The sequence below is a fragment of the Amyelois transitella genome, chromosome 4 (assembly GCF_032362555.1).
Source record: "Amyelois transitella isolate CPQ chromosome 4, ilAmyTran1.1, whole genome shotgun sequence".
Classification (NCBI taxonomy): domain Eukaryota; kingdom Metazoa; phylum Arthropoda; class Insecta; order Lepidoptera; family Pyralidae; genus Amyelois; species Amyelois transitella.
Window position 1 is genome coordinate 10,275,392 of NC_083507.1, and position 23,422 is coordinate 10,298,813.

The 23,422-nt window shown below is 34.8% G+C and overlaps 1 protein-coding gene across 1 annotated transcript in view; it reads left to right on the forward strand.

The window, feature by feature from the left end:
* Positions 1-23,422, forward strand: part of LOC106140925 (D(4) dopamine receptor) — a 69,809-nt gene that overhangs the window by 18,428 nt on the left and 27,959 nt on the right. The window contains exon 2 of the mRNA XM_060954648.1: positions 13,018-13,436. Within this exon, the coding sequence (XP_060810631.1) occupies positions 13,124-13,436 (313 nt within the window). The 5' untranslated portion in view covers positions 13,018-13,123. The remainder of the gene's footprint in view (positions 1-13,017; positions 13,437-23,422) is intronic.

The following is a 23,422-nucleotide window of genomic DNA, read 5'->3' on the forward strand; positions in this document are numbered from 1 at the left end:
TGCGCAATATTTTTTCAAATAAATTTATGTGTGTACTAGAGGCCGCCCGCGACTTCGTCCGCATGGAAACCCAATCAATCCCGCGGGAACTCTGGGATAAAAAGGGTCTTCAGCTACCTACATACCAAATTTCATGGTAATCGGTTCAGTAGTTTTTGCGTGAAAGAGTAACAAACATCCATACAAACTTTCGCCTTTATAATAGTAGTAGGATATATTTATGTTTAGCCTATTATTAAGGCTGGTTATTAGTGTAAAAGAATTCTTGTATTTGTACCAACGTGCAAACAGTATAGAAAAGAATTTATACCTGTGACCTATGCACTTTTTAGAAAGGTAAAAAAATCCTTACCTGAAAATAAAGATATCATTTCATATTCCCCTTTATGATATTCTCTGTTCTCATAATTTATTATGTTATTAACATTATGTTACAAAGAAATGTTCAAAGTATTAAGGTTTTTTTTACCTGGTTTATTTTGATGTTAGGTTAAAGTTACGTTTCTATAAATATACCATACATTATTCTAGTTTGCTACTCTCCAACGCGTTTCATAAAAGTTTGAAATTCGTACATAATGGTCTTTCTTTCCAAATTTTACTTTATTCTAGCAACAATAACAAAATCAAAAAGCAGGTGTCTGTCTAAACTCAACTAAGAACGTAGGCCCAGTGACGAATCGTATGTCTTAAAAAAAATTGAAAACAATTATTCGAGTGTTTCTTCTGCACTCGCGTTATTTTGTATGAGCATGAAAAGGCGAACGGTACCTGGTGTTAATTGTACACTTTAATACAGCTTCAGACAATGATGAATTGTTGCAATTTTATTTATTTCGTGCAGATTACTTTTAGATTAAGCAAGAAGCGATTTACCAACACTATTTTATGTATTTTGTACTTTTCTTGTTCTGTATTGTCCGAACACTATAATAATCTGTGTTTGTTAAATTATAAATAAGTATAAACATACGTACATATAATCACGTCTTTCTCACTGTTGCGGCCATTCAGCCTCCATATAGAGACATAGTCTTTGACTTGACATTTAGACGAATAAAACTGACTGACAGATTAGTTATAAAAGGATCCCCTTCATTCACCTATTTGTCCGTATAAAATTATTATGTATCAAGATGTATTTACGCAGAATTTGTACCAAACTCATTATAACATTATCGACACGACTAATATATTCATGTTCCCAGCCAAAAACCTTTGAGCTCGGCTAAGTACGATGCAAAATAGCTATTTACACTTCGTTCGTGATTAGTACATAGCTCCGCGTGTAGGGATGGGACATTTATTTTTTTACAAATAACATAGATATGCCGTGTGGTTCCGGCACCAATAAAAAAAAGAATTGGACCACTCCATCTCGTTCCCATGAATGTCGTAAAAGGCGACTAAGGGTTAGGCTTATAAACTTGGGATTCTTCTTTTAGGCGATGGGCTAGCACCTGTCACTATTTGAATCTCAATTCCATCATAAAGCCAAACAGCTGAACGTGGCCTACCAGTCTTTTCAAGACTGTTGGCTCTGTCTACCCCGCAAGGGATATAGACGTGATGATGTGTGTGTGTGTGTATAACATAGATTTAGCAAAGCCTAAAGTTTGAGACTTGTGTTAGAGGATACTAACTCTACGACAATATATTTTGTGTTAAATCTCAATTCCATCTTGGTGGCCTATCAATCCTTGCGAGACTGTGAGCTCTGTCTACCCGGTAAGGGATATAGACGTATGATGACTATATGTATGTACGTGACGTGACATTACGTGACGTAATGTATGTAGGTAGGTAAGTACCTACATAAGTATGTATCTTAGTTTTTCTGCTATTTAGTAGATAAGAAAATTGACCCAGAATTCCAATGGAAAACAAATGTCGCGTACAACACTACAGGTTCACGATTCGCTGGCTCTCTTTTGGTATGGTAATCACAATTTGCCTTTTGCTCGCACGTACTTACTGTAATTAGTGAATTCAGAATACCTTTTTTAATTAGAACTTTTCGAAAATAGAATCGTAGTTATGACCCTCTACGGAAAATGAGGTGTTTTATATGATTTTCTTTGTCAGCCGAACGTTGCCTTTTAGTTATCAAATTATTAATGTATTTATGTTTTTAATATACATATATTATCTGTGAAAATTTGACTCCTTTAACATAGGCCGGGGTTTTCATTGCATATTACTTATCTCTCACATTTTAAAGAACAGAGTATTAAAATTACGTACAAAACAGCTATATTCTTATCTTACAAAGAAATTCCAATTAACTGCCTTATATTGTTCGCAATTAAGTCTCAATTCGACCTTACTGTACCGGCAGAATTGCACTTCCTTTGAAGCATTTGAACTTTCATTTTCATTTGCCCCCATTGTTCTGCTTGAAGACATTGTATTGTATATAATGCAGTAAAGTGAATGCAAGTTCAGATATATATAATATGTTTAACTAGCGACCTACCTCGGCGTCGCTCGGGTGTCATTTATATATAGAGCTGTAAAAGAGAAAGAGACGTGTTTTTCATCCAAACCCCATTTTAGTATTTTAGGGGTAATTTTTTGTAAAAAAAAAGTATCCCATGTTAGATCGCGGATTTTTAATGCATACCTAATTTTACCAGACAGACAGATTTTCGCATCAATTATATTAGTAAGGCATAAGGGATGAATTTGGAGAACTTTTTTTGTCTTAATTGCATTAACAGGTTTTTATTCATTTCGGATCTAAACCGGTCTTTAACAAGAAAACCTCCCTTTCTTGCTTGAACTACCAGAAAAGTAAGTATATGAATAATGGCTAATTAACTAAATACATACAAAATTTCACCAAACTCACGCCGGTTTTGGTGAAGTAAAGAGTTAGATGAGAGTTCTACTGGCAAATGATAAAATTACTAAAATAAATAAAAAATGTTTTTGTGCTGTTGATGGTTTTTGATGGAAAGTTGATGGAATTATGTCGCTGGAGCCTCCTTTTAAGCAAAAATATGTTGTTTGTGCCAGGAGACGCCGTTCCTTCCTTCCTATGTTATTTAACTTAACTAAGAATTATGATATTACGACATAAACCCAACCACGTCTTCATCCCTTACGGGGTAGGCAGAATCAATTGTGACAACGGTTGAAAGCTACGTCTAACTGAATCACTAAGAATCCCAAGTATATAATATTTTCCTTTAATTCACCTAAACAAGCAACGCGCGAAGAGAATTTAAAAACCTAGAAGTTTTTTTCTCTTATCAGCATTCTTCAGATTAGGTTTGAGTAAATTACAATACCAAATTAAAACAAAACTCTGTAAGGTACTTATTAGGACCGCGTTTATTATCTTTTATTAATCAGAGGTGTATAGAAGCTGAAACAATCGCATTATCGCTAGCTACACCGAATTATTAGGTATTCTTCAAACATAATTGAAGAAGCGGAGGCAGCCATTCATTTCCCGAGGAAGATCGCTACACAACTACACCTGTTGTCTCGCAATTAGGTCGGTTTATATCGCAAGATCTTGGTTTCAACACGATTTTCAATAAATTAAATAAAAATCTCGTTTTAACTAGTCAAAGGAATACATTTTTATTTTTATTTTCGATTGATTGAATTCAGTTTATTCCTAAAAATGGTTTTATAGCGACAACGTCTTAAGAATAATAACACTTGAATTTGTCATTTAATAATATATCATTGTTAGATACACACATTTACCACGTCTTATCTCTTGTAGGGTAACAAAACCCACAATACCAATAAGTCTGAAAAATGTAGTGGCTGGCTAGTGATACCAAATAAATAGGTATTCTTCAAATATAATTGAAGAAGCTCAAGCAGCTATTTATTTCCCGAAGAAAATCGCTATGTATCTAGGTACATCTATTGTCTCGCAATTAGGTCGGTTTATATCTCAAGATCTTCTTGGTTTCAACACTCCATATCTTTTTCATGGATGCCGTAAAAGGCGACCAAGGGATAGGCTTATAAATTTGGGATACTTCTTTTAGGCGACATGCTAGCAATGTGTCATCTTATATTAATCTCAATTCTATCAGTAAGCTATACAGCTTATCATATTTCAGCTATCAGTATTTTCAAGACTGTTGGCTCTGTCTACCCCGCATAAAGAATTGATGTATATATGTTTACTTAACCCAGGGGAATAATACTTCTTCTAAAATAAATACTATCCTTCTTTATGTGTACTTTAGACAATTATATAAATCAACAAACTAAATAAAAACTCTTTTTTGTATTTATGTATGATATAAGTTGCAATTTTGTTATGACTTATATAAAGGCATGTTAGCGCAAATTACAAAATATTTAATTTAGAAAATGCTTTGTAATATTTTAGGCCTTAATTCTCTAAAATATTTCTTAAAACAGGATTTAACGAGAAAAGACGCTAATTTATTAACCAACAATGGAGCATTGTATAGGTACAGGTTATTTTAACATAAAGTGCATTTACACCATAAGACTTATATATAATATTGTATTTTTTTTCACTCTAACTTATGAAGATTAAGTTTGTACAATTACGTAACTGTTGTTTTTATTGTTATATTTTCCTCACAATATTTCACCTTTTGATAAAATCATCGATTGACAATCAAACTAATCTACGTTTCTCAAAGAGGAGTCGGTATTTACAGCTTGAGAGTAACTACTGGTTCGAATTGACGTCGAATAGAGCATTAATCGAAGAAGGCTTTAGGCTTTATAACATCACGCTGCAACTATACGGAGCAAAGAAATAATGGAAAATGTAAAGGAAACGGGGAAAATTATTCATCGTTGAGGGCTTCAATGATGCCCATAATAACTATCCCACGCGGACGAAGTCACGGGCACAGCTAGTAACATCATAATTTTTCATCCCAAAGTTTAGAAAATAATCTGTTATCTTGCCGTTATATTAATCTTCGGATGTTTAATATTAAATTATTTTGGTCCGAAATTTACATGATTCACATTTGAATGTATTTAAATATTCTGGCAATGGAATGATTCAATTGTCTCATTAATTTCTGTATATACAATTTTCTCCATTTGTCTTGAAGATTGACGGACGTAAGTTTGTGAAATTATAAGATTTATTATATTTATTTATAATCTGGTTAAGATTTGATGTACGAAAATAAATCTTACAGTTTCATGAAGATTTGCCCTAAAATAATTCAGTACTTAAATTAAATCTATTTTACTTCTGAGTTTCAAAAAGTTCCTGTCGTTTTCTTTGACGCGTCTTGAAGTAACCAAAGAGTAGGTTACCATAGAACTTAATTTAAAAGATCCTTTTTTTCAATGTTTGTTAGAAATATGATAGGTAAGTACCATACACCCATTGGATCACATGTTCTAATGTAAAAAAAAAAACAACTATACAATTGAGCTAAATATTATACATATTATTATGAACGTGTGCCGTGTGGTTCCTGGCACTAATATTAAAATAAATAGGACCACTTCATCTCTTTCCCATGGATGTCGTAAAAGGCGGCTAAGGGCTAACTAGCTTGTAAACTTAGGATTCTTCTTTTAGGCGATTGTCTTGAACCTATCACTATTTGAATCTCAATTCTATCATCAAGTCTTACAGCTGAACGTGGCCTGTCAGTATAGGAAATATGCTGAAAATAATAAAATATTTGCGCTGGTAAAGAAAAGATGATGCACGCTCAAAAAAGACAGTCATTTATTTTTCTGTTTTTTTCTTATTTTAAATTACAAAATGTTTGTCCTTTACAAAGGAGTTCGGAATACTCTAAAGGAATTCGTAACAGTCAGTATTTCAAGACTGCTGGCTCTGTCCACTTAGAATGAACGTGGCCTTCCAATATTTTGGACATTGTTGGCTCTGCCTTGGTCGGTAAGGGACAAAGGCGTGATTATATGTACGTTTACTATTGAGGCAGTCAATAAAGCGGCAACGAAATCTAATATCAATAAGTTGTTAGTTCCATTAACCGAACCGTAATTAACTAGGATTAAGTGCTGTCACAGACGACGGCACGATATTGTAGTCATATTAATTTGATAAACTTAATTAGAAATCAAATATATGTGTAAACAAACATATATATGTAGCGGGAGCGATGATTCGGCTCGACCGCCACCAAAGGGAAGATCTTCCGCCAGGCTAGGTGTTATGCCTGGGGAACCGCGGCTCCGATGATGTTGAGTCGGAGGTTGTATATATAGCTCCAATCCTTGAAATCTCTGAAATCGCGATTTGGGTTTTTCGCTGCTATTGGCTGAGCGCGTCGATTTCTTCGAGATGATTGACAGTTGTTGTGTGATTTGATGTTGAGACGAGTGGCGTAGAGATGTCGCCACATATACATAAACCTCTTATCCGGAGGGGTCGGCAAAGAATACATCTTGCCACGATCCCTGCACACTTTTTTCGCTTCATCCACATTCATAAGTCTATTCGTGCAATTTTCCAAGACGTTTCCGATTTGATTAAGGTAGGTACTTTGAAAATAACATTACTTACGCAGTGAAAGTGTGGAAATATAATTTGAATAATAATTTGTAATAATTAAATTACTAGGTGCTAAACAGCTAACTAAAAAACGTAATTTCTTCACTTTTATTCATTCATTCATATAGTCACGTCTATATCCCTTGCGGGGTAGACAGAGCCAAAAAACTTGAAGAGACTGGTAGGCCACGTTCAGCTGTTTGGGTTTATGATAGAATTGAGATTCAAATAGTGATAGGTTGCTAGCCCATTGCCTAAAACTAGAATCTCAAGTTTATAAGCCTATCCCTTACTCGCCTCTTACGACATCCATGGGGAATGAGATGGAGTGGTCCTACTCTTTTTTATGTTGGTGCCGGGAACCACACGGTACAATTTTCACTTTTATAACCGACATAATTATTCATAGAAAGTGAATTATTCATCTTTTCGCAAATTATTTTTGCTAAAGTTTTAATTGAATCATAGCAAACCCGAAAGTATAAGGACAAATTCAGAATAACTTACTTCTATCCACGTTTCGTTATGGTGTGATACAAAAAAAAATATTAATAGTCCAGTTCTTTAGGAATTGAAATATTAATTAACAGTCTGGTTTATATTTATCCTAAAAAAACATTTATAAATTAATATAAATTTAGAAAAAACTGATGTCACTATAGATAATTTTTGCTACTAACCATAATTTATTTAAGATTTTTTTTTTAATATTGTTTAACTTTATTTCATAAGTACCTTAAGAAATGAACTATAGATAGGCATTACGTCAGTTTATCCAAGTTATAACTAACTTAATGTAAGCAATGTTTTTATTTGGGAAGTTCCGGATAGTTTTGATTGAGTGTAGATATCCCATACATTTATAAATGTAGCTACGAGTATCATTTCCTTTTTATCTCCACGTTATTAGGTTTCATTCGCTAAAAGATTATTTCATAAGTTATTTTGATTATTATAACAATTAGTCAATAGATAAACAAAAGTGCCGTATGGTTCACGGCACCAATAAAAAAAAGGAATAAGACGCCCTCTCGATTCCATAGATGTCATAAAAGGTGACAAAGGGATAGGCTGATAAGCTTGGGATTCTTGTTTTACGGTTATGGGCTAGCAACCTTTCACTATTCGAATCCAAATTATTTCGTTAGCCCAAACAGCTAAACGTGTCCTGTCATCAGTTATTTCAAGAATGTTGGCTCTGTCTACCCCGCAAGGGATATGGATGTGATTTTATTTATGTATGTATAATAATTATAAAATTCTTAATCAGAAAATATTTATGGTAAAATGTAATGTCAAAACGTCTATTTGGTGACAATAATAATACAAAATACGAAAAAAGGGATACTCATGCGCATGCTTGTCTCTTCGTCCACCTATCACAGCCAAGCTAAATATACTGATAGAGAAGCAAAGGGGACCTAGACAGAAAGAAAGATCTAAAAATATTTTCAAATAAGACAGAAAAGTTTTAAATCAATTCATACAGCTTTTCCATAGGATTTTTTTATGATTTTCGCTTACAAATAAAATTGTAATTATGTTTGGTATGGACTGTGGCACCAAAAGCTGCGAGACTCAGATTTATAGCAAGTTAATGATACCCTTGTGGCCGAGAAACGGTCGGTACGAGTATTGTACGAATTCCTGAAACAAATTCAAATTTAAATGATCGAATTTAAGAACTGGCTAATTGCTTGTCAATTTTTTTTATAAGGTTGACGAAGCTAATAATGCAAAGTGCAAATTGAAACCGTGGAGTGGAAATGCCTAGACGAACGTATCTTGATCAAATCGGGGACATCCTACGAGAGGTCAGGTCAAGTGTACCCGAAACCGCCGTGCTTGCATGAAGGTAATGAATGTATGAGAAGTATGCAAGAATCGAGGGAAGTGGGAAGGGCGTTGTTTTATCTAGGTATAAATAATAAATAAAAATATATATGGAACAAATTACACTGATTGAGTTAGCCTCGAAGTAAGTTCGAGACTTGTGTTACGAGATACTAACTCAACGATACTATATTTTATAATAAATACTTATATAGATAAACAACCAAGACCCAGGCCAATCAGAAAAAGTTGTTTTCTCATCATGCCCTGGCCGGAATTAGAACCCGGGACCTCCGGTGTAACAGACAAGCGTACTACCGCTGCGCCACAGAGGCCGTCAAGTATATGTAAATATAGGTTTTAACTCACCGATTGACTTCTATACAGGGTTATCAAGAAACAGGTCTACTGATAGACTGACATATCAACGCACATCCCCAACCGTTGGGTCTAGAAATTTAGCATATAGGTTTCTTATGTGGTCTAACTCATATTTGATCAGGGTTCCCCTTATCCAATATGAGTAAGGTCCAAAGGTTACGGAGGTCAGATGGGAGTCGGTTCGTGTAACAACCTGACTCACCCAATCCAGGATCGATGGTTAAGGGGTTCCGGGTTCTTCTCCAGAGTGTTAAGAATTTAGCTAGGTCTAAGGCCAGGAGGAAGATAAAACGTCAAAGAATACTAAAAAAATAATATATTAAGTACTTAATTATATCGTTGAATAGGTATATAATGGTATATTTTCTGAGGCGGAGTGACAATAAGTTTAACATTACCTGCACTATTCGACATTTCAGGTTATAAGACATTTGACAACTTTAGATGCACTAACAATATTATAAGAAATAGAAATCTCACGCCTCAGAATGCCCGAATAATTTACCTACCAACTATATTCAATTATTCAGTCTTTTATCTATTGGCTCTGTCTAACCTGAAAGGTATAAAAACGTGATATATGTATGTTGAGACTATCTCACGGGAGTTAGGTTTCAATAACAGTAAGGTTATACGCCTGTAAAAAGAAATTCTTTCAGTTACGAACAAAACATAAACTAAGTCGGGATTACACCCCGAACAGCTATAAACCAACCTTCTGGATGACTGGGATCGAACGGACTGGACTAGATCAATAATTTACTCGTTTATAGTAATAGTATTCCCTTTAAATAGAAAGGATACTGATCCCATCAATTCGTTACGGTATTCTTCACTTCTATACAGAAACCATGTATATTGGTCATAGGATGATAGTCATATCCTGTGACCACAGACTAGCAACCTGTCACTATTTGAATCTCAATTCTGTCATTAAGCCAAACAGCTAAACATGGCCTATCAGTCTTTTTAGACTGTTGACTCTGTCTACCCCGCAAGGGATAAAGACGTGATTATATGTATGTTTATACCTACGAGCCTAATCATGGGAGGAGGGCGTTGCTCTCACGTTTAGTCTTTAAGCATGCTCTTACTAGAGTTTTTGCAAATCTCTTCAATGTCCTTTTAGTTCTGTATATGAGTAATCTAAATTGATTTTGCTGCAAACACTTCGCAACGTCTGATGAGGGAATTAATGCATGATTTTATTCACTTTGCACAATTGTGCAAAGTGAATAAAATCATGCATTAATTCGCTATCCATAAGACGATGTTCATGGTTAATTCTTCTGTCAGGTTTGTCGATATCTTTCAGATGATATTGCTGATAGAGGCAAAATCATTCAAAACAGATAATATTTTTCCCAAAGATTCGGACTAGCTTCTAATTCGCCCGCGCAAATTAACGCCATCTACAAAAGAATATAAATTTTTCGCAAATCCTACTAGAACTATAGTTATAACCCTGATAAAAATACTCTGTTTCTTTTTCCAGACTCTTAATTACATATACGAAAAGATTTTAGGAAGATTGTAAATTGACGTCCGGTGAAAATGCTGTAGTGTAGTTTGTTCCGCCGCTTCTTCTACACATACACTTTGGAAGCGTAGTAGATAAATAATTTAAGTAATGTGATGTCAATAAGTGATCCCTTATGGTCCAATTTTTAAAATAAATCTATTCTATTCTATTGGTTTTGTAAATTAACGCGTGAAGACACGACAAACAAACAAATAACGCATTTATATGTGTTAATAGTTGGCATATTGTGGGCATCCTCATTTTGATGTTACTTTGTGTTACAAAATTAAATTATTAATAATTAAACGACGATTTATCATCGGCATTGGAACAAAAAACGGCAATTCGACGTATGCGAAAAGTTTGCGCATTGAGTCTAGAAGTTTTTTGGTTTATCCCTTTATACCCTCAGGAATATTACCAGTAATAACGTTTTACTGAAACGTACCGGTTTACGTTCGAAAGTTTTTACCGTAACAGATGTTGGAATCCTAATTCAGTTAAAGTTATTAAGGTTGGCATACACGTACTTTTGTTTGAACTATGGTAATGAGTTGCGTTATTAAAATGAACATCGAGTCCTTCATATATTAGTAATGATATAAATTGACGGCCTCTGTGGCGCAGCGGTAGTATGCTTGTCCGTGACACCGGAGGTCCCGGAATCGAATCCCAGCCAGGGTATGATAAGAAAAGTACTATTTTTTTTGGCCTGGGTATTGGATGTTTATCTATATAAGTATTTATTACAAAATATAGTACCGTTGAGTTAGTATCTCGTAAAACAAGTCTCAAACTTACTTCGAGGCTAACTCAATCTGTGTAATTTGTCCCGTATATTTTATTATTTATAAATGCGAAAGTGTGTTTTATTCTCCACCTTTTACGGCGTTACCTCTGAAACAATCTCCATGGAATTTTGCAAACATAGAGTGAACGACAGAGAAGGTTATAGAATACTTCTCACGCAGGCGAAGGCGCTGGCAAAAGCTAGTATAAACATAAACGAGGCAACGCCTGCAGTTCTTCCACGTAAAACGAAAAATTCACGTCACAATTTCTGTGTCATTCAGTTAGTTTACTCCTTACGGGGAAGACAGAGCCAACAGTTTTGAAAAAACTGAAAGGCCACATTCAGCTGTACTCTGTCAAGTCTGTAAGGAATAAGACGTGGTGTGTATTTTTATAAATGTATCGTATTTATACCTTATTTAAGAAACAGAGCATGTAACGTTGTATATTAAAAATTTAAAATCTTGTGAAATTTAATCATTGGTCCAAGTTTGAGTTCGAAAAATTCTTGCCAACTCCAATGAGTTTGAAAGAATCTTGAATCTTGGAAATTAAAATAGTGCCTTCCATTTATTAAGGCAATAATTTTGGAAAAAAAATAAAATTTAGCATTACTACATTATTTAAGTAACTAAAAAAGGTTTAATTATCTTTGGAATTTCTTAATTTAAAAAGATTAAAAAAATTATACCGACTCTTCGAATAAGCCAAGAGAGTGAATGCCAGTAAAGTATTATTGACACAGATTTTGTTTTACGGCAAACGAATTCGCTAACTACTTCTATTAAAGGAACTATTCTGTGTTATATACAACATATATATTGGCCTTTATTACTTACGGGGTAGACAAAGCTAAGTCTTGAAAATACTAAAGGCTGAATTCAGTTGGGTTTATGATGGACCTGAGAGTCAAATAAATTCTAGTTTACTTCCTGAAAGAAGAATCCCAAGTTTATTCTTCATTCTGGCTTTAGTCCCGGTCGTATCCTAGCACTCTGGAGCCTTCCTCATCAATGAAGAGCAGGGGTATGCATTTAACTATGGATCCTGGATTGGGTGAGTCAGGTTTTTACACGAAGTGACTCCCATATGACCACCGCAACCTTTGCAGGTAAACCTTACCCGTTATGTATCGATAATAGTTTTACACATCAGTTGCCTGAATTCCCTTTTCACAAAAATTATCATCGCTACCAGACTAGTATGGAAGCGTCTTCATAACATTATTAAAAAACCCGTTAAGTGAGATTTTCACATTGAATCCTCATTATCACACGTACCTATCAGCGGATAAAAAGTGGCAAAGGAAATCGTGGTCGTAAATTATATGGAATACCAAGGATTTGCAAAGAAAGCATTTTCCGGAGTAAAAACGTTTTTACCATTTGCTAAACAGTTGAGATTTGCCCTTTTAAATTACTTCACCTGTAAGGGAACTCATAAAAGATAACAGGAGTTACACACTTAATGTCTACTACTATATGAATTGCTATATCACGTCATAGTATAGTCACGTATAAATCAATCGCTAGATAGACAGATCCAACAGTCTTGAAAAGACTGAAAGTTCAGCTGTATGACTTTATGGTGGAATTGAGATTCAAATAGTGACAGATTAATAGTCAATCGCCTACAAGAGAAATCCCAAGTTCATTGGTCTTTCCTTTAGTCACATTTTACGATATCCATGACACTTAAGTAAAAAATACGAATATCTCTGTCCTATGTTGATCGAAATTTTTATGCAAACTTGCCGGTTTAGGATGCCATATTATATACATATCGTACAAAAATTACGCTTCTTTCACGGGTAGGCAGAGACAATATCTTTCTACTTTACATGATTCATGCATTCTCAACATTCATAAATCTTTTCATGGAAGTTGTCGGTTTCGGCTACTTTTTAAATTGACTTTTCGCCAGGACGTCCCTAATTTGATCACGGTACATAATTAGGAATTAAAGTTATAATGATTTTCTTTCTTTTCAGATATTGACATTACTTTGAACGAAAATGGATCTGCCACGGACAATCTACCACATTTACGAGATAAGATGAGACGCCTAAAAGATGAGAGACCTCAAAACACCCAACAATGTATGAACTAGGGTTCCTCTCCGACGATGACTGGGATACCTTGAACTTTACTTTGGACTACACTGTGATAGAAAGTAATGGCACTAGCAACGTGACAGAGAGAGAAGATCATGTGATAAATAATTGGTGGGCTCTAATCGCCCTGATTTTGGTCGTGTGCACGGCGGCCGGGAACGTGTTGGTTTGCCTGGCTATATATTTGGAAAGGAGGCTGCAGAATGTTACCAACTACTTTCTGATGTCTCTGGCGATAACCGATCTGCTTGTCGCCATATTGGTTATGCCGCTGGGGATACTGACGTTAGTAAAAGGTAAGTTTAGTTTTGTTGTAAAACTTTTCTTGAAAATTTGCAGCCTTTTAGTTTTCTTTTTTTTTTTGGTGACTTGGCTGTAGTTCCTCATTTGTAATTTAAATATACTCGTATATAATAGTAAGAAAATGTCTTCGTTTTAGACTCTTAGTAATATTCATCATTTCTTTTGAAACGAATCCGTTATAACTTGATCGTAGAAAAGTCATGAAATATATTTTTTAAATCTTGTCATGCATACTTTATTAGAGTACACTAGCCTTTACCCGTGGCCTCGCCCGCGCGAATTTAGCGCCAGCTACAAAACAATTAACGTCTGCGCGCGCAATTTCAGTCCCACCTGCAAAAGAAATACAGATTTTTCGGAAATGCCATGGAAGCCATTGTATTTACCGAGATAAAAGGTATGTCTTTCTCCACCCTTAGTTACATATACACGTAATTTCAAGAAGATTAGTTTAGCAGACGCGTGAAGAGATAACAAACTTATTACAACAAATTTATACAAATATTAGAATTTGTAAAGTATTAATTTTACACTATCAACTGTTCCTACTTAAACAGTGCCCAAAGTTAGTATAATAGCTTCGACCGGAGATATGTAATCCCATTTCGAACCTTCTATTAATAGCGGATTAGTTAATTTAGGACTTAACAAACTCCTTACCGTACCTACTTATTGCTTAGTTGCACTTATTTCCTGAGGAATTAGAAGGTTCTGGTGGGTTTTCTGTTCCCGTGTCTTTTTCACTGCATAAAGAGCATAATACCAAATTAACGATATTAATTATTTGTTTGTCGTAAAAGACGACTAAGGGAGAGGCTTATAAACTTGGGATTCTTCTTTTAGGCGATGGGCTAGCAATCTGTCACTATTTGAATCCCAATTCTATTATTGAGCCAAACAGCTGAACGTGGCCTTGTCAGTCCTTTCATGACTGCTGGCTCTGTCTACCCCGCAAGGAATATAGACGTGATTTTATGTATGTACCTATCTTTTTTGCGGTTATCCCAAAATACTGTTAAATTTATGTACACTTATAGTTACACCAACACAAGTATTACACACCTCTTGTTTGAAACAAAATTTTGTTTCAAACATTTTACAACAAAAGTAGTAAGTCATAGTCATTTTTTCTAAAATTAACGAGACAATTTGTCGTCTTCATTATCTCGACGAATTTAACTTTATTTCGGACTCCGAAGAAAGTTTTAATGACATTCAATTTGGCAAAACAGAAATTTAAGAACCTGTTAACTCGGTATGACGAATAGATAAATGTGTTTTGTTCTTGTCTGTTTTTTATGGTTAGGTGTGTTGTGTGAGGTACTTTTGTTGTCAAAGACTTTCAAATGGGTGAGAATATGCATACATATAATCCCGTCTATATCTCTTGCGGGGTAGACAGGGCCAACAGTGTTGAAAAGACTGAAAGGCCACGTTCAGCTGTATGGCTCAATGATAGAATTGACACTCAAAGAAGAATCCCAAGTTTATTAGCCATTCCCTTAGTTGCCTTTTACAAAATCCATGGGAAAGGATATTTTTGATATTTCTTAACACCACAGCCCACAAGGCTTTTTTTAATCGACTAAAGTATTATTACGCTTAACATTAATACCCACTAGAATTATTTTTAACAAACTCCAAATAATTTATTTCTTGTCTAAATATAGACAAACCTAGTGTTGAATGTAGCAAAGCAGACTTATGCAAGGAATTACGCAAGGATCGTAACAAGAAGGAAGGTGTAGTTTCTGTGTGCCATTCTGCAAAAAAGTGGGGTGTTGTACGTGTGTGAATTTTAAAAATGACGTTGATTTTCATTTTCAAACTGATTCCTGTTGCCTCATTTTCCTCGTACTAATTGGACCATTCAATTGCAGTATTTCAACCCACTTCCCGGTAATTACCCTCAGATGTAATCATTGCCACTCGACCACTGGCTTCGTGGAAAAGTAATTTTAGATTGTGAATTGTTTTACAATTTGCATGATTTGAACCTTGTATCTTTTAATTAATTTTAATGGCTTTCGACCAAGTGCAGTAAAATTACACGCATACATACATATCACGTATATCGATATGATACGATTCCTTGTGGGGTAGACAGAGCCAAAAGTCTTCAAAAAAGTGATAGGCCACGTTCAGTTGTTTGGCATAATGATAGAACTGAGATTCAAATGGATACATCTTGCTAGTCTATCGCCTTAAAGAAGAATCCCATGTATATAAGCCTATCCTTTAGTAGCCTTTCATGACATTCATGGGAAAGAGATGGAGTGGTCCTGTTCTTCTTGCTTTTGGTGCCGGGAACCACACGGCAAGTGAAGTAAAATTACAATAAATTTTCTTCTTCATTCCATGATATCTGATAGCAAAGAAAATCACTCTGGAGAGTCCAGGGTATGCATTTGACCATGGATCCTGGATTGGGTGAGTCGTGTTTCTACATAAAGCGACTCCCAACTGACCTCTGCAACCTTTGGAGGGGAAACTAGCCCGTATTGGATTGATCATGGTTACATATCCAGTTTCCCGAATGTGCAGGTTTCCTCACGATGTTTTCCCTCGCCGTAAGAGCATCGGTTAGTATTCAAACTAATGTTCATTAATTCGAAAATAGGTTCGAATCCCACCTCGAACATATACCAATGTATACGTTCGAGGTGGGATTCGAACCAGTGCCATTTTGGGCCACACGCATTTTAACCGGGCGCCTTACGGATTCGACTATAGACGCTTCGCGTGATTATATGTATGTACGTACACTCAAATACTAACATCGGCAGAATGACCAACACAACAATTTATGAAGGTGTACAAGTTGCCGCAACCCTAAACTAATTATAACTACTCGAAAGTAATTTGTCAAACGAGACACGAAGATATTTTTAGCAAGTTTCCGGCCAGGGTCTTAGGGGGAGTATGGCGGCGTTGTAACTTTGTTAAATTCCGGGTTACATATACATACATACTTTGTTGTTACACGACCTGCCGAAAAGGAGATTCATGTGTTAATATACATACATACATATGGTCACGTCTATATCCCTTGTGGGGTAGACAGAGCCAACAGTCTTGAAAAGACTGATAGGCCACGCTCAGCTATTTGGTTCAATGATAGAATTGAGATTCAAATAGTGACAGGTTGCTAGCCCATCGCCTAAAAAACCCAAAAAAAGGTGTTAAGGTTGTCTTAATTGCATCGTCCTTCAGCGAGGCTTGAATGGCATGCGCGACAATATTTTTTCTCGTGATAGGCTATCGTTCTATCCATTTCACGTCATAATAAAAAGCGAATGTGCCGTGTGGTTCTCAGCACCAATACAAAAAAGAATAGGACCACTCCATCTCTTTCCCATGGATATCGCAAAAGGTGACTAACGTATAGGTTTATAAACTTGGGATTGTTTTTTAGGTGATGGAATTCAAATAGCGACCTGTCACAATTTGAATTCCAATTCTATCATCAAGCCAAATAGCTGAACGTTACCTATCAGTGTTTTTCAAGACTATTGGCTCTGTCTACCCGGCAAGGGATATACAGCTTCCTACCAGTCCTCCGTAACCCTTGCACGGAATCGCAACCCTGGAGCATGGTTACACATTCAACTGCATGAAAGTACAGATTTGCTCAGGATATTACGACGTTATACGACGTGATTCCATCAATACGTGGGAGAACGTTAGTAACCACGTTATCCACTCCAAGTGAATACTTTAAAATCCGTCGAAGAGAATCAGGCGTGTGATTTGATCACAGTCCTTCTACACCTTTATTAACATTGAATCTATTTACCTATACGGACCTGATCGATCACCTCTTAAATACAACAAGAAGAAAAATAACTAAATAAAAAAACAACTCAGTGTCAAAGCGACACAAATTAACTGGGGTAATAACTTACTCCATAATGACACCTTACCTTGATTAGAATTGGGTGTAATGAGTAGACCCCATAGAATAAGCATTTACTGTAGCAGAGCCCGCGCACTCTATGGCCGAAATATGTATTGACTTTAACTACTATCCTACGTAAGAAGGGATTTGCAAATGTTATAATATATTTTGTTTTTATTTTTTGCTTAGATGTAAAAGTTTGTCACATTTAGGCGATAAATTGAGGGATTTATGGAAAATACTAACTATATAGATTTCTGCTATTGGATACATATAATCCATACTAATAATACAAATGCGAACGACCAGATTGATTTCGATAATAGTTATACTTAGTGCGAATATGGTTAATTATACGAAGTTACTTTTTTGGGAATTTACATATGTAGTAAGATGTAGATGTAGGTCTACCTACTTCTCTAGGATCTACATTTTATGTATGTATTTATGGGAAAACGCGAATTTCAATTACATGCTAGGTCGCGGGCTTAATAGATAAAATATAAAATTCTTACTTTTCTTTAAACGATAACTTTCCAATTGTTGGACGCAAGATGCAAAAATTTAGCAATTAAATCGGGAATTATCAGGATCTTTCGTTTAAACAGACTTAGTGTAAACAGATTTTTTTACCTTTTTTCTATGGTATTAATATTTGCTATGATCGCTCTACAGATAGCTAGTCACTCTAAGGTCAGGACTCAATGAAAATACGGCTAGAAGATACGACATTTAATTGGCGTCACAGAAAGATAGTGTTGAGTAGGTATAAATAAAGGTAATAGAAATACACGTTAAATGCCAATAAAAGTAGAGGAAATAAGTTTATATCTTTTAGATAAAATCTTAGATACATACACATGACATAGCTGGCTATATAAAAGAATGAGCAGTAGCTCTTATTTTAAATTAACATTGTCAATATAATAATGGCTAGGGTGTTCGTTCGTTGGAAGGTTTAACAAATACTATAAAAATCGGAATTATATTAGACCTAAACGATCTTGAGACACTTAAAGAAAACAATAATATTTCGTTATCTCGTGTAGAACGCAGTATAAATAAAACTCAGCATTAAGTATAATATTAAAACATTATGGTATCACAACTATCTCTGAAACTCCTTTGCAATATTAAAGAATTCTTCTATATAAAAAAGATAAACTTTATCTTTGTTCTTATATAGTCAATGGCAATCTACTAGTCTTAGTATTTTTAGTATTCAGAACTATAATGTGTTTATAATACAAGTAATCAAACAATCGAGCTAAATGATCGAGTTGGTAGGCTCAAAGTATAACGTTTGTTAGAACTTTAAAATGAAATTAATTATTTCAAAGTGTAAAGAGGAAAACTCCATATCAAATTTTCATATTCTGTATATAATAGAATCAGTTCAGATGTTAAAACCAAAAACTGATCTTGAATGGAAATTAATTTCAATGAATAATGTTTAAAGTAATCTTTTTAGAAACTGAAAAAAATCGTTCACTCAGGACTATATCAACGTAAAGGTCAAACACATTTTCATTTATTAGAAAAATACTCAAGTCTTTGCAAAGTGGAACTTTTACATCTTGAAAGTTTCTCGGGGCTGTCAACTAGATAAGTAATTAGTTTTAACTCATACTTATAATTTTCTGTTAAAAAATATTCTAGATATTTTCATTTTCAAGATGTTATTTCAACCAACTCTTTGCTCAATGGAAAGTTTTAATCAGAACTATAAATTTTACAATAAACATGAATTGAAAGACTGAGATTTTTATAATTCTTGGGGCATCAAGTCAACTCAATATTTACAAAAACGTTCTATTCAGTTAAATGTAATTCTTCTTTCAGGAAAATAACTTTTGATTAATTCATCAAGTAGTTATAACTCCAATAAGCAATATCACCTTACGAGCGTATCAAACTATCATACCATAAACACTGAACTCATACTGAAAAGTTTAGCCATAACGTTAAAGTCGTTAGCCCAGAGGGCCCTTTATGGGGGAGGCCAAGTTTGAAGTGTCGCGACGAAAATAATTTGTTCTGACATTTGGTTGTTAAGGTCCATGCAGATTGGAGCAAAGCTGTGCACAATCACTAGATCAGATTTTAGTTACAATCTAAAGCTACATTTTGAATAAATGATCATTCGATATATGAAATTTAATGACAGCATCAGGAGAATAATTACTTATAAGGTTTGTTCATTATGATTATTTGGGAAAGTTTGATAAAAGGTCAAGAATAGCTACTGTAAGCCGACTACATTGCATCAGCGATTGTCAAATACAGTTTCAACAAAAAAAAAGTATACAGGGATCGTGGCAAGATGTTCTCCGCCTACTCCGAGAAAGATAATTAATTTGGCAGGGATCCTTTTCATTTTTTATCCTATTTTAGTTTGGCATAACGAGTTACGCATACTATTTTTTGTCATAATAGTTTTTTGGTATAATTGGTTTCGGCATTAACAAATTCGGCAATAGCAAATAACAATTATTAGGCTAAACAAAGGTATGCCATGTAAAATTATGACACAAAATTTTATGCTAATAGATAAAGAACCAATTAATCTTTATCATATATGATGCGTAAAGGTAAATTTTTTGAAAAATGTTATTTTCCAAATTGCTATGCCGCTTTAATGAAAACGCACCTTAAGGGTTTCCACCTGAGATTGCCAGAAAACTGAACGTTACTGGGATGTGAAATGGAAAAGTATACAACTTTCGCTTCAAACTTTTGAAGTAATTCAACTCCGAATAAGTTGGACTATTTGTATATTATTGTTTGTAAGTAAAGTAAACGAAAATGTTTTACCCTTTAATTACAATAAAATTGCGCTAATGGCAAGATTCAAACCAATTTTTGTATGAAATACCAAGAACCGTAGAGATATAATTGATAAATAAGACTGACTACTTTTCTAATAAAGACAAATATGAAAATAAAAGTCAAAGATGAAATAAGTTATGCAATCCACAAAAGATAGTGTAGTATTAAATGTTCGCTACCCTAATCTAGGCTGTGTATAAAAGTATCACTTAAGAAAATGCCCATAACTTTAAATAGGCATAAACAAACCAGCAATGCATCAAGATTTAAAGACGTGACAGCGTATCAAAGCTTCAAAGTGGTGTGACAGTTCCCACTCCAAACTTGGGGTGTTACAACAAAGTTTGAGCGTAACATACACAAAGATGTATGTGCGATGTTGTAAAACAGTGTGACAACTTTCCCTCTCAAAGTACACCTAAAGAACGAAATCCAAATTCTTTATACAATGTTTCAAATATGGGAGAGAACATCTGTTTTAGAAACACAAGCCGTCACACTGCATTAAAAATATGTTTAATGAAAACAGGATATTTTTGTAAATAAATAAATTAAACATTTTGAAACTCTCTGCTGCCAATCGTGTCTATCGCTTATAAACATTCTATAACAAAATGGCTTGTACTGACTCTTACAGACCACTTCCAAACAGCATATGAATTAACGCTTAAATGTAAAGTATTTGAAATTACAATGGTATGACAGAAAAACAGTACGGTTACATTATCCTTATACCCTATTATCTAAAGTTGTTGTCTTCTATCTTTTTAAAAACATCTTGTATCACAGTCACTCTATTTGATTTAATTCATCCTGTAGTTTTTTCTGTATTTTTGTGTTTTCACTGTCACTTTTCTGCACAAAATATAATAAATCCCCAATGTATCGAACCTTCAACTGTAAAACATCTGAACTACGATGGCAGTTATAAAATCGTGAACATTTCGACACACGCGTAAAAAAAGCCAATGATCGATTACTCGGTGGAGCAAGAAAATGGCATTGGATTTGAGGCTTTACACGCCTCCCAAGCCTGAGATGTAATGAGTGCCATCTCGTATTTCACAAGGAGGCAATTTCTCAAATTGTCTCCTCCACTTTCACACTTATTTTTAGGATTCTAACGGGAATCCGTGTAATCAGAATAAATTTAAAGGTCTCGACCAAAAAATTGAGTGTTGCGTTGTTAATTGGTACTTTTAAATGTTTTTGTAAATTATTATTTGCTGTTAGTCTATTTGCTATCATCGCTATCACTATCATTTTACTTCGCTATCACTATCATCACTATTACCTTCATCACTCCATATCATAAAGTTTCCCTATTTTCTCTGTCTATGTATGTATGTTCTAATCTCGGAAATTGTGTACGGATTATATATTTGTTAAGCAAAAACACTTAAGCTCACAAACCAGTTTCTACTTCCACAAACTTCCTCATTTCTGACGTGATCACACAGTGTACATCAAGACAGTAATCTATAATATTATTCAGATTTCTATGGTACTGTTCTACTACTATCGTTTCAGTTGCGTGATGTTTGAACGATTGACAAAATACGAAGGCCTTGATTCCTTCAATGTCGAATTTTAATAGGGTTCAGTTTTAGATAGTTTCATGGTTAACAACAATTTACGGAACTTTATGGTTTTAAGTGTACAATTGGAAAATAAACACATAGTGTGTATCCTGGTACTTTAGAATAACACTCTATATTTGGCTATGGATGTCGTAAAAAGCGAGTACGGGAAAAGCTATTAAACTTGAGATTCTTCTTGTAGGCTATACCGGGATAGTCACCAGTCACTGTTTGAATCTCAATTCCTTATTGAACCTGAACTTGCCCTATCTGTCTTTTCAAGACTGTAGGTTCTGTATTCTCCGCAAGGGATGCAGACGTGATTATATTTATGTATGTTATCGATACTACCGTTAGTTATTGCAAGATATAAACCTGTAACTGTTTTTGAATCTTAATTCCATTTACACTTAACAAATAAAGACGATGATGTATGTATATAATAACTATTTCTTGTTACTCTACATAGTTGGACTTAACGATTCTTTTTCCTCAAATTTGTCAGATCTGTAGTCAGCCGAATCGTGCAATCTACGAGTAATTCCGCGTTTCTGAGTCTGCCATGCTACGTATTTGGCGTTGATAGATGGTAGCAACGAAAGGGCATTGGTATGGGTGAAGCGCCTTTGTAAAACTTTGTAGATGGTGTATTTATGTTTTTATACATCCTTAATATATAAAAGCGGACACTGTTTATTTAATTATTAAAAATTTTATTGCAAAAAAAGCGGCTTCAATGTACAAAAGGCGGACTTAATGCCGTTGGGAATTCTATACCTGTCTACTAGGTTATATGTGTGAAAATATGAATGTAGTATATGTTTGAATGTATTAATAAATGGTATTAAAACATGGTGAATGGAGCTTTGCATACTTTTATGAGCAGTCAGAAACTATCCAAAAAGGCTCGACTGGCTGTGCATAGGGGCGTGTTGGTCCCGACATTAATGTATGGGAGTGAAAGTTGGGTATGGCAAAAGAAGCACGAAAGCAGAATAAATGCAGTGGAAATGAGAGCGTTAAGGAGTATGTTGGGTGTGAAATTGAGTGACCGGATAAGGAACAGCGTGATAAGGGAATGTTGTGATGTGGAAGAAGATGTAGTTACAGGAATAGAAAAGGGTATGTTGAGATGGTTCGGTCATGTGGAGAGGATGAATGAAAACAGGTTGACTAAGCAGATATACATGGAGAGTGTGGAGGGAAAGGTCGGAGTGGGAAGACCTAGACGAACATATCTTGATCAAATTAAGGACGTCCTGGTAAACGGTCAGGTCAAAAGTACCCGAAACCGCCGAGCTTGCATGAAGAGAGTTATGAATGTGGAAGAAGCGAAGGAAATATTCAGAGATCGTGGCAAGTGGAAATAGGTAGTCTCTGCCTACCCCTCCGGGAAAGAGGCGTGATTTTATGTATGTATGTATTAATAAATATGTTTTCATATATATGAAAATATGTATCTATAATTCAATGATGGCATCGAGATTTAATTATGAGAAAATGAATGACACATTTTCACCTCTAGACACGCCGACGATACTGCCTCCCTGTAGTATTACTCTGACCTAATTCTATAATGATACAAAGCTACCATCCATCAGTTTGAACGTTTTATACACTAAATCTCGGAACAATGTCGGTAATGGAGCATTATTGTATTCTGTTTCACGCA